A 12937-nucleotide genomic window follows, 5' to 3' on the forward strand; every position below is an offset into this window, starting at 1 on the left:
GGGGAAAGGAGAAAGCAAATGAGGGATTTAAAAGGAGGGGAAGGGAAGGAGAGATACACGTTCATAAAGTTTACTTTCTCCAATTACTGGCTGAAGAAGAAAAAGTGAATGGAAAGGAAAACAAATGAAACCTCTTCCTTTCAAACCAGAGAGGCTTCATTTCTCTGCTGATGGAGCAGAATAAATGGAATCATGGGGACAAGACTTCAACTGCAGTTTCTAACTTAGATAAAGTTCTTAAACTAAAATTTTATAAATAGGTATATAGTATATATAGTATATATATACTATACCACAGCAAAAAGATCACAACACTTATTAAGAAAATAATTCACCTAGACTACTACTACTACTAGACTAGTTAAGGACTAGATAAGCATTTTAAATGTTTGTTGTCTCTGACATGTACCCTGTCGCTATGTCATGATGGGATAGCGCAGCATGTGAATCGTGGTATGGAGGATGGGAGGTTTTTCAGGGTGGGGTAAGGAAGTTGGATTGGTGGGAATTTGGTGATGGCGGGGGGAGTGAGACATTGAGAAAAGTCACGTGAGAAACCTTTATTTATTTAAAAAAAATAGTCCCTAAAGGTCATTAACTCTCTAAAGGATTTGAGGAGCCTAAGAACTATGACGCCAACAAGGGAGGGGAAGCCATCCACTATTCAGTAAATAAATAGAATCTAATAAACAGAGTCATACCTTCAGTTTGAACTCCAGCTGAGCACTGTAGCCTGTTTTCTCACATGCAACGGTGATCTGGCCCCCCAGCTCCAGAGTCATGGTGCCGTTACAGGATGCCTAAAAAAAAGAAAAGAAACACAGTCAACATAGACTATAGTGGAAGTTCCAACACATACTGAGATTTCATAACTGGGATGTTTGATCTTCCGTCTTTTTCAGACCAAAGCCGACACTTCAAAGAAAGAAAAAAAAATGGACTAGATGAATAGTAAATGTGGAGTCAAAAATATTCAGAAAAAATCAAGTATTAGACTAGGTGGACACAATTTTCCAAGTAACATTGATGTCAAAATCTATAATCATGTTTTATTTCACTGCTGCAATGCAGTTGGCCTTCCACTCTGCGTTTTTATAAGCTCTCTGCGACGATGTTGCAACACTACAAATCAGTCTCATCTCCTTCAATCTGAGCAACAACGCATTTAACACAACAGTTTAAAGCATTCTGACCTTTGCAGTGAGCGTAGGGGCATGTTCATCACGTAGTCCTCTCCTCGGTTGAGGAAAGTCAGCCGGGCCTCTCCGTCTAATAATGGCTGACAGATGAGTTTCCTAAAAGTGTGGAAATGTCATTAGAAGTCAGTGGGACAGATATAGTAGTAAACACCCTCAGCTGGATATTTCATTAGTTTTTTATAAAGGTTTAGGAGCCTGTAGGTGACGTTAATTGGATTTTAATAACGTGTGTGTGTGTTTTGTACCGTAAAACTTGGACTTGGCGAGGATGCTACCACTGAGGCAGAATCCATCCTTCCTGTTGCTGACGTAGAAGGCCGACACTGGAGGATGATGGGATACCTACAGGAAAAAGGCGCAGTGAATGAATGACTCAGCAATATAAGGTCACTTCACCCCTGTACTTGACTCTAATCCAAAGCAATAAGCTTTTATGACATGTAAAAGCTGTTCAGATGGATTTTGCTGGGATTATTCTGAGTATGACTGAGTTATTTTTACCTGTTCTGCGATGTAGAAGGTTTTGCTGTTGGTCTGTTGGTGGAGCCACATGCAGCGGTACGTCTCTCCGATAATGGGGTTGTAAGGTTTCTTCAACCCCTGTGATATAAAAAGCAACATAAACAAGGTTTTAGTAACATTGTACGTATAAAACATGTGTACTCTGTGCTCTGTGGTGGGTTTGGGGAACATGTTCAGCTTCCTGACCTTCGGCTTTTTGTAAAACCCGGAGATGTACCACTTCACCACCTTCTTCATGCGGTTGTAGGCGTTCTCTTCGACCGCAGCCCTGAGAGTGAAATATACAGTTCAGACATAGACTGATGCTCCTGTGTAACTCACCATCAGTTATTACAACATTATCTTCATTATTTTAACCAACTTTTATATAGACACACTCTGTGATCGTCCCACATTGTGTATAAGGCAATCAGTCACTGAACTTGCACATTCATTCATAAGTTAAATTAAGAAAGAAATGAATATTGGTTTGAATACAGAATAAGGAAGTGATGGGAACCAAATATCATCATACAACATCAACATAATAACCACCTAAACATTAATAAATGAGCTTATTCTATTTAAGCTTCATTTTATTTCTAATTTAAGACTTTAAACACACCATGCCCAATTATTATCAGCATTGTCATATCACTGAGATCCAATTAATCCAGTATTTTAAGACGTTGTATAGACTTATGTCTCATTTTAGAGTCTGTGTGAACAGCACTTTTAATCCTTTAAGCCACTTCATTAAAGTCATGGACTGCCCTTCCAAGGAAACAAGTGCAGTTGCCAGAGGTGCTTATATTGTTCCATATAAAATAGATGCAGCAAACCTGAACAATCAGCTTTTTCTGTTACAGCAGCAATATGGAAATTAGGAGCTGTGGTGCATGCAGACTTTTTAAAATCAAACTTGGAATATGGTTCAAATCTACGATCTGTTTTTATCTTCAGTTTTTTTTTCTGTTGTAACTGCACTGTATGTAAAGTTATTATCATCCAAATGAGCTGTTGAGCCAATAACTCAGGCTGATTTACATTGATGTCTTTAAAATGTCAATATTCATTGTTCCCTATGAACCAACATAAACATAAATAATTACAACCTTACTTTAGTTTGACAGTCTGCAAAAAAAATGTTGCACTTTTCTCTTTTTTTTCTCATTCTCAAGTGGGACAATGTCAAAATGAAACAATTTGTCTTCCATCTAAAAGGTGCTATGTCAGCGCCCGTCACACCTTGTCCTCACTGTAAAGAGCCTGATGACCTGAGTCAGCAATTTAGAGACTCTTTTTTTTAAACTCAGTTTTCAAGGACTTTCAACCTTTTTTTTTTTTTTGCACTAAAGTAGCACCTCTACAGAGGGATAAAATGACCTTTGTTCAATAAGTCTGTTCAATGACAGTCTACAAAGCTTTAAGACGAACAGTAAAATGAAGAGGTCTTACTCTGACAGGAAGTCTGCGTGGTAGTAGTAGTCAGACAGTTTGTCCAGAAAGGACCTCGGCTCCAGGATGAAAGTGGGCAGCACCACTTTGGACAGGTCCATGCCGGGCCGCACCTGCTTCAGTAGTGTCCAGATCAGAGACTTATTCTCCTCTGACACTGTCTCTGTCTGGCAGGCCTCACCAGCCTGGACATGGAGACATGAACAATGATGAGAGAGGTTATATATATATTTTATACATGTACTCTGCACTAATACTTTCTGCTCAACATTCTTTTACCAGTGTCCACATGCCCCAGCTTTTTGTGCAACTGGTGTGCAAAAGGAGTGTTGTTTAAGTGAAAATTACCCCCCCACTCCAACTCCCACCCACACACACAAGCAGTTTGATGTCATAACATACTCGCTCGCTGTATATTAGAGCAGGAAAAATGTATCCAGATATACAGCGAGCGATGTGGCAGCTCTGACTGTTTAATTAATGAGCTGTCACACTCACATTTCACCGGCATGGAAATGCACATTAGCACTTTAACACTCGTCATCACACCATCTCAGTCACCCACACACACACACACATGCACACACACACACACACACATGCCATCCCACGCACAGAATATGTGATCAAAGCCTGTGCCTGTTACAGCTTTCTTAATAGCCCCAGCAGAGGAACATGCTAATTTCTCCTCATTATGCAGAAAACCTTCAGCTAAGAAGTTTTTAACTAAAGCTAAAAAGATGAAAATGGTTGCGAGAAAACCCCTGAGATTATAACACACTGTTGGGATCTACAGGATTTGTTTTTGTTTTTTCGTTAAGAGGTCTTTGTTCCACACCTCTCCCAGTTCCTCGTGGGACTGTTCCAGGTACGGGGTTTCCCGCAGGTGTTCGTTAGGGTCCAGGTCGATGTAAGAGTCGTCTTGACGCTCTGATGTGTCGCTGTCGCTCTCCTCGCTCTTCTCCAGCCCCTCTGGGTCCGACTCCTCGTGATCCTGCTCGCCCTCCCTGTCTGACTTGTCCGAGTACAGGTCCGGGTCTTTCAAATGGTCACTGTCGTTGAACCTGGAGGACGGGAGGATTTGTTGGTAAAGATGTTTACCACAACAAATAACTGCTTCACTTTAAGAAAGATAGAGCTTGTTTCTCACTCACTGGAAACCGTGCATGTTGTGGGCTCGGAGGAGGCTGTAGAAATTAATGGAGTGTTCTCCAGCGGTGACGGTGCTCATGTCCTCCTTCCCCTCGCGGATCATGGTCCTCTTCAGCAGGCTGGAGCACTTCAGGGCCAGCTCTAAGGCGTCCATCCAGCATCGGCCTGAAGAAGAAATTTAGATTCCACACTTCATTAACTGTGCTTTTATACTGAAGAAAAACTGGCCCTATGCCTAAACTAGTTCTGAATGATCCTTTAATTTGGTTGTTTATATCATGAAATAGGGCCATTTTGGCATATTGAGGACAATATATAGTGTTGAATTGAATATAATGGAATAAATGAGCAGACAGTAAATATTGTGCGCTACAATATGTGGAGAACAGGAAGTTATTTTGGACGCAGCTTCTGCTAAACTGTTCCAGCACCATGGACAGAGACTCAGAGTGGGAGAGACTGGTTTGGATGTTTCAGCACCATGGACAGAGACACATGGACAGATTGGCTGTGACTGTCACTCTTGAGTTCATTAGTCACTGACTCACTGTGGAGAATTCAATGTAGAAGACAAATAACAGAGCATTTTGAATAATACTCATTGGGTCATTCCTCCCATCTTTATTTACCTCAGAGTTCAAATGATAGGTTTTTTTATAGCTCTGGTTGTGGGCTTTATTTTTCCAATAACTGGTAGACAGTAATACAATATTAATAAGACAAGTGACTGAAAAGATAATAAGAAAACAATGTGAAAGAGTGTATTATTGTACAAATGATCACATAATCAGTGTTATCACCAGTGAGAAGCGAAGGATCCGTACACTGACATGAATTAACAGATGATACTGGCTATAAACTGGAAAGATAGGTTCTATTTAGAGCTGCAATGATTATTTGAGAAAATGAATCAACAACTATTTTGTTAATCAAATATTTGTTTTGTCATTTTTTTAACCCTTTATAGGGCACTCATTGAAATATTTCAACCATGGAGAGTTATTGGGGGATATTACATGATTCTTTTGCGACTTTTTTTTCATTTTTATATTGCAAATCAAGGTCAGTGAAGTTACCATATATGGTTCCTCACCGGTCTACAGTAAAACATTTTCCAAAAAGCCTATATATATATAAAAAAATCCCCATTGTTCTACAACCTCACAGAGAGGCATAGGAAGGCTATTTTGGATGTTTATGGAGGTTACCAAATACAGTTATTAGCTCAATAAAGCACTTCCTCAAATGCAAGGTTTTTTTGGTGTCACTTATGACAGTAAACTGAATATCTATGGACTTCTGTTTGTATTACAAACAAGAATGTGTGTGTGTGTGGGGCTGTGGAGTGTCATTATTCTGTGTGCTGGAGTGTGTAAATTTGAAGGAAGAGAGAGAAAGTGAAAAAAAGGAAAAGTAAAGGGAGTGACTGACTGTAGTGGATACTAACTTTCTTTTATAGTCCCTCGCTTGTACTGTACACTTTTATGCATTTGTGTGTGTGTGAAGGGGAATTATCTTTGTTATACATCAAACAACAGTAAAATGATAACTGTATGGTCCATAAAGCTTCTCATCTAACACTTTAAATAAACATGTAATAATGAATCTTACACCGGCGATTGATGGGTTTATATCTACCACTCAGTGAAATCTGCTGCTAACGAGACAAACAGCTTAAATGTGGATGACAACTTGTCTCTTACCATCAGACTCAGAAGCAGCACGGAAGATGAGGTGGCTGCTGGGTAACGGCTGAGTGATGGAGCCCACCGCTTCTCCTTTAGGACCCTGTCGACATGAGGCAGGGGACAGATGTTACACAACAGGTCCAGTGTTAAAAGCTACGGTGGGTCTGATTTTGAGTCTGTTTTTAATCATTTATATATGCAAATGGAAGAAATCTAGAATCCCGAGTATGTTATTATGCAGATGAGCTGTGAGAGAGTGCGGAGGGGACAGAAATTAAACAAGTGAAGTGTTTATTTTGATAGTGAAGAGAAAGAACGTCGTTGTTCGGAAAACAGTGGCCGCTTATTGTGATTTGAAGCCTGTCATAATGCGAACAAAAGGAAAAAAACACTTGAACGCGCGAGGTCAGTGATGAATACCAAATCACAGTTGGAGGAGACGCATGAACAGAGCTTAAAAAAAAGGGAACAAATGGAAAATGTGTGCGGCTACATTTGCAAATGGTTGGCTAGATGTGTTGTTTTCTTTGCCCGTCCTGAATGGGCCAAAGATGAGCTCTTAATTATACAGTTCGCATCCAGGTGCACAAAGGATTTGGTTTTCTGTGGAAGATCTGACCCTGTTCCATTAAGTGTCTTTTTTGTTGTTGTTCATTTTGTTTTTTGTTCATCAATGGAGAGCCAAACAAGCTGCTTTCAATCCACTCGTCTGCATAACAAACCGCTGCTATCCACTTAACCATCCATTATGATTAAATGTGGGACGTGATTAATGTGACTGAGATGTAACCGAGGGTCATGTGTTGCAGATTTAACAATTTCATTAAAGTGTCACTCAATGTTATACATACAGTTCACTAGTTATGAGGAGTTCTACTCTGTCAAAAAGCAGCTTTCTGAAGTTTTTGCATTTAAGAGGCAGAGGATGACGCCCAGTTTCATCATGGGAAATGTAGGATGCAGAGTCAGCTTTAGAGGAGTGTTATACTCTATATTCTATGTTATATTCTATTTTATCCTTTTTCAAGCTTTTCATTTATTCATGTTGGTACCTTTTAATCTGATGGCTTACCGCTCTACAGCACCTCTTAAACCCCTCAGTCCTGATCGGTTTCAAGTTCATTGATAATAATAAGTTTATTTGAATAGTACCTTTCATGTGAGAAATGAAGCTCAAAGTGCTTTAAAACAAAAGAATTTACATACACCAAGTACTTCACATTAAATACGACCGATAACATAATAACGACAGATAACGTAATAACAGGCGATGACATAATAATTACGATAATGTAATAACGACAAATAACGTAATAACGATAATGTTATAATGACCCATGATGGGATAACGATCGATAACATAATAACGACCGATAACCGATAACAATACATTTTGCATGTTTTTTAATGTAATAAAGTTGATAATATAATATTTGCCAACAATGTAATAACATTTCAGAACCAATAACGTAATAACTAACTATAGTTATTACATCATTGTTTTTGTTTTTTTTTACGTTATTGGCAAGTTCATACATTATCGGCTTTATTACATTTAAAACGGGCTAAATGATTATTGGCTGTTAGAGCATCTAAATGGAGCATAGAACAGTGTTAGAAAAGAACAACAATGAAAAGAGGAAAGGAAAAGAAACATTAATGTCATATAAAATGGTAAATAAAAATAGAAATAGTTTTCAAGTAGTTAAAATAGTACATCGTAAAAGTAGCTAAAAAAAGAATAAATACAATATATAAAATCAAGTAAAATACAACATTTTAGAAGAAATTCAGTAGTATCTTAAATGATGTGTTCTGACCTTGACGGCCCAGATGGACTGCTCCAGCGGGTGGAAGAGCTTGAAGCAGAAGCCGTCCTTCTTGGAGGGTCTCTCGATCAGCTCGCAGGCGTTGAGCAGCACCGTTCCCACCCACTGGCCATTTTTGTGGGTTTTGTAGATGAGCAGGACGCCTGGTTTCAGAACGCACCACAGCTTGGTCCAGCTCTTCAGAGTGCCGCGGATCTGGACACACCGATTAAAAACTCATGTCAGATAGTCATAGTTGCTGTATTACCAAAATGAACTTCTTTATTATGCTATATGAGGAGCTTGATGATTTTGGAGTATAATATTGAATGCATATGGTTTGTTTCTATTGGCCAGGTAAAAAACCATTTAAATGTGTGTAAGTGATCTGTAATGTGGATTAGACTGAAAAACTCTTAAAAGTGACATAACAGAAGAAAGACAGGAAGTAACTCAGGTCTGTTCCAAAACTCTCTTAACTTTACTACATGATGTCATGTGCTAATTTACACAAGTGTGATGTCATCATGTAATGATTTGCAAATGAACATGTGTGTTGGGTAGACATAGTCTTCTAAAGACATCAATAGAAAAGCAAATACTTAAATGATCTTAAATAACTGGTTTACATAGAAGATTTACATATCTACATGCTTAAAAAAGGAAGAATATTTAAATCCTCCTGTAATTTCACAAATATTTGATGTGGGTTGTTATACTGGGTGTGGAATTAAATTGCACTGGAATAAACCAACTTTTGTAAATTAGGTGTTCAATCAAGTGAAAAATACAGAGGAGCAGAAGTTCCTTGAGGAAACAGTAAAGTTTAGTGAGTGCTTGTAAGAAATACTATGTATGTATGTACATGAAGTAGTATCCTAACTTAACCCTACTAAGATACCAGAACATCATTTAGTATAAAATCATCAATGAACATCAGCAGCAGGAGACATTGACTGAGGTTGGCAGACGTTCTCACCTTTAGCCAGTCGGCCATGACGATGACAGAAGGATCTGTGATGGTGCTGAGCAGCTCCTTGGTTGCCCTCTTCTTTTCTTCCCTGTAGTTTTTCTTTTGCACCTACAAGGAGAACACAGAGAGAGAGAGAGAGAGAGAGAGAGAGAGAGAGAGAGAGAGAGAGAGAGAGAGAGAGAGAGAGAGAGAGAGAAGGACAATACCTTAGATCAACTGTGAATATTAATATTCTAAACTTGGTTTGGCACTGAATTACATTTGGCAGCAAATAATAAAACTGGAATCACACTCCTTCAATGTTTTGTTAAAGCAACGCCTCTATCCCCCCTCCCTCATATTTAATGTATCCTGGTGATGCACAACAGTAAAATTAGTGACACAGTGTAAAATGACAGTCCTCGACAAGCAAATACAAATAAATCTCTGAATTTAAGGGTGTTCTAAAAACGTTTACGCCTGCCTAAGCAGATTTAAGATACCTTACCTTGAGGGACTCCTTCTTGGTGAGCTTTCCCCCAGATGCTGACACATCTTTGTCTGAGCCATTGTACAGCTTGGTTTCAGACTGGAAATACACAGAAGCAGAGGTTTCATTGCAAAGACTTAAAAGACATAAACGTCCCTCAACTTAGGAGAGTCAAACATCTGAGTATTCATCTGAAAAACACGACTCTTATAATACACGTCTGTTCATTACAGCTATAAATATCCTGTGAGGATTTGTGCTCAGACTACTTAACAAGCGTCTGTACTAATAAGTTGTCTGTATTGTTAGTGATCCAGGAATTTGAGCTTCCTGTGTGAGCTGCTCTGAATGAGAACATCCAACTAAATGACTAAAAGCAATCCAGGCTACAAAGTGCTCCCTTTGCAAAGCTGCTCCCACAAATAGTGCCATTAACTGAATCAGCTGAAAGAATATGAAAAAACATCACATCAGGTGATTCTTTAATGACACATTTTTGTACTCATGGCTGTACTGTGTATCACAGGGTTGGTTGGACTTCTTTACAGACAGGAAAAAAGAACTATTTAATGATCTCCATCTGTAAAACTACTGCTGAAGCTTCCAAACTACCTCACACCTCTTCTCTCATTTAAATCTAGTAACAACAGTACATGATCCAGTCACTATTTAACCTCAGATATCCCTCATGTTTGTACTGGCTTCAAGCCAGCTGACAATCCTCGTAGAGATTTAATAAAGCTTTTAAACAGCTTTTTAATAATATCTTGTTCATTGTGTAGTGGAGGTATTTCACTTCACATCAAGGTGAGCCAATCATTTCCACCCCATCTTTTACAGGACAACTTTTATCCACATTTTCAATCAGATTCTGATCATATTAGATCAGATTATATTCCACCAGTCTAAAATCATTTAAGAAATAAATCATACATGTCTTTCTGGACCAATTAAGTAATGCAATAGCATCACAACCACTCTCACTATCATATTCAATGCATTGGTAAATTGTCACCTTTCGTATTACACTTGTAACACCTTAGTTTATGTTTTTGTTTAGCCTTTGGGTGTATTTTTAAGTTTTTATGTTGTATGTCTCACAGTAGGAGGGCCATCCAACAAGCCCTTATGGGTTTTATTGGCTCTTCTTGCACATTTCTCATTTTTATAGTTATTGTTCTCTTTTCCTAATCTCAATGTTCTTCATGTATTATGTATATTCTTTTATCTTTTATGTGCAATAAATCAAAAGAAAAAGAAAACTGTGGTGTTTATGTGTGCTGATTGTGTTCCTGTCTTATGTTCCTTGTTCTCAAGTCTCTCTTGGAAACCAGATCTTAATCTCAAGCGACTGCCTGACTAAATAAAGATTAAATAATGAAATAAAACAACAACATTAGCAGATCCAGATTGTTCCCTCTCCTTTTCTTTTCCCTCGTAAAGCTTGTTTACTTCCCAGACTTAGCTCCGTTAGCCGACTGAAGCTTATAAATGCTGGTGCAGGTGTGCCTTCTGCCAGCTTGCTTCACAAGCCAATTGGAGGGATGCGTGTGGAACCTACTTAAGGCGTTAAAACGCCCACGAGCAGGGACGGAGAAAGGCTCAGGAAAGCACACGATAACAGACTGCATCAAATCCTGTGATCAATGGGAACGCGGCCGAGGCTCTAAGATGGTGCGCGTTCTCTAAAGCAGAATCTAATGTTTAATTGAAGTCTGTAGATAAGGACTCATCCGAATCTCCCTTTTGGGAAGTGCCTTCAAATTTCACGATCATAACGAAAATGTAACAGGATTCCCGTCTGGTGCGAGCATCTCTGTTGTGACTCAGACTGACAGACTTGTTTGATGTGGACAGATAACTAGACGGGTCCTCCTCCTCCTCCTCCTCCACTTGAAAGAAGGGCTGAGTTTGATTTCATTTTTTGGCTTGGTAAATGTTTGATGTTTACAGTGTATACGATGATATGATGTGTGAGTCATCTCAATGTAGGCTATCTGACGCTCCGGGCGAGACTGGGAACGGCAGAGGAGACACGCAGTAATTCCCGTATTCTCTGGTCTCATTACAGCACCGACGCCAGAGCTCCCCAGTCAGTCTCTACCCACCAGTCACAGCACATAAACTAAATCCACTCTTGTTGTTTTTTTCATACCTTGCTCTTAGATATGGAATGGGAGTCTTCTTTCAAAGGCAGTGGCAAGAGGTCCTCCTTCCCTCTCTCGAAACCTGCAACAAAAAACACAACAGTGTAAGAAAATGCTCCGTTCTTTAATGTGTCTGCATATCATGTTTTTTATACTCCAGGCTGCTTTAAACTAACTAGGCCACTTAAATTGTGATACAGAGTGCTCTTTTTTGTGTTGATATGTATAAAGATGAAACAAAAAGTGTTCCAGGCATGTAAGATGGAAAATGAATAAGTGTTACCAAAGCGGTGAATGCTTTAGAGCAGAGGAAGGAGAAATAAGTACCACTTGGTTTAAAGGTAAGACAGAGTCGCCTTGAAGTTCACAATAAAAATGTAATGTACAAAAGTTCCAACATACTCTGTCCTCGATTTACTTTGCTTTGCTTTCAAATCCTGGCTCTGCCAACAGGGTTGTTTGTCTGTTCAGAAGTTCTACAACAAATATTGTTTACTTTATATTTTACAGTTTGATCTAGAGATTAGACAGAAAGTAACAAAAAAGTTAACCGTGAGTAATTTTGATAATTAATTAAAAATCATTTATCAGCCAAACCAACAAACATTCTCTTGTTCCAGCATCTTGACTCAAGATTTGCTGCTTTTTCCGGTTTTACATCATTATAATTAAAAATAATTAGGTTAGGTTCTGGGATCTTGTAGTACAGTTTAAAAAAAAAAAAAGATGTATACTTAACCAATTCATTTAAAAAAAGAAAAAGAACAGATAATATAAGAAATAAAGGACTGTCATATATGGACTTATCATATGATACATGGACATGACCTTTATCATTCTTTTGACCTCAATATTGCCACTTCACATTAGCAGCTAAGAGGCTATTCATGTCACATTGGCTAAGTGAGTAGTGTCCTCCATTCCTCACTGTGTACATCCTGAGTGGAGACTGTAGAAGAATTAAAGGTAAATAACTCTGTCCCCAACCATAATGACAGTCTGTGTTTTTACAGAAGTGTAGCCCCCACTCTCCAATCCCACCATCCGCATTATTATGTTATTATATTATCATGATATCAGTGGTATAAAATGACCTTCAAATGACAATAACATTGTTTATCACAATTATTTCTGAGACAATATATCGTCCAATAAAAGTGGCGACAGGCCACTGGTTATCAGATGTGTTTGCAAATCCACGTCTGAGTAGGCAACTAGAATCTCATTATGTAATGTCAGTCACGGGAGCAGGCTGTCCTTCTAAGCCACTGGACGCCAGCCAGTGAATCTTGATGTCAACAAGCTGGCGCCTGCTGCAAATCTGAACTGAGCTCAGAAGTTAAGATAAAGGAGGGTTCTGGCTTAAATCAATGGTCTAGCTTGGACAGGAAAAATCTAAATCAAAAGTGCTCCAGTGACTGAGAGGAATGTTTATTTCTGCATATATGAAACAGAATAATGTTGAAAATGTGCATAAATGTAGAGTCATAAAACATGTCAGTTTCCCATGTGGAAGAAAGTTGTTGTTCTTCATTTGAGTTC

The 12937-nt window shown here is 38.7% G+C and overlaps 1 protein-coding gene across 1 annotated transcript in view; it reads right to left on the reverse strand.

Moving 5' to 3' along the window:
• osbpl8 (oxysterol binding protein-like 8) overlaps positions 1 to 12937 on the reverse strand; it is a gene marked incomplete in the record, with an annotated part of 87522 nt that overhangs the window by 6873 nt on the left and 67712 nt on the right. Inside the window, 11 exon segments of the mRNA XM_062443510.1 lie at positions 1445 to 1541; positions 1701 to 1799; positions 1908 to 1989; positions 3159 to 3343; positions 3997 to 4222; positions 4313 to 4475; positions 6014 to 6098; positions 7819 to 8022; positions 8786 to 8887; positions 9267 to 9347; positions 11404 to 11477. Coding sequence (XP_062299494.1) covers positions 1445 to 1541; positions 1701 to 1799; positions 1908 to 1989; positions 3159 to 3343; positions 3997 to 4222; positions 4313 to 4475; positions 6014 to 6098; positions 7819 to 8022; positions 8786 to 8887; positions 9267 to 9347; positions 11404 to 11477 — 1398 coding nt within the window.

Source organism: Scomber scombrus, chromosome 22 (genome assembly GCF_963691925.1).
Source record: "Scomber scombrus chromosome 22, fScoSco1.1, whole genome shotgun sequence".
Lineage (NCBI taxonomy): Eukaryota > Metazoa > Chordata > Actinopteri > Scombriformes > Scombridae > Scomber > Scomber scombrus.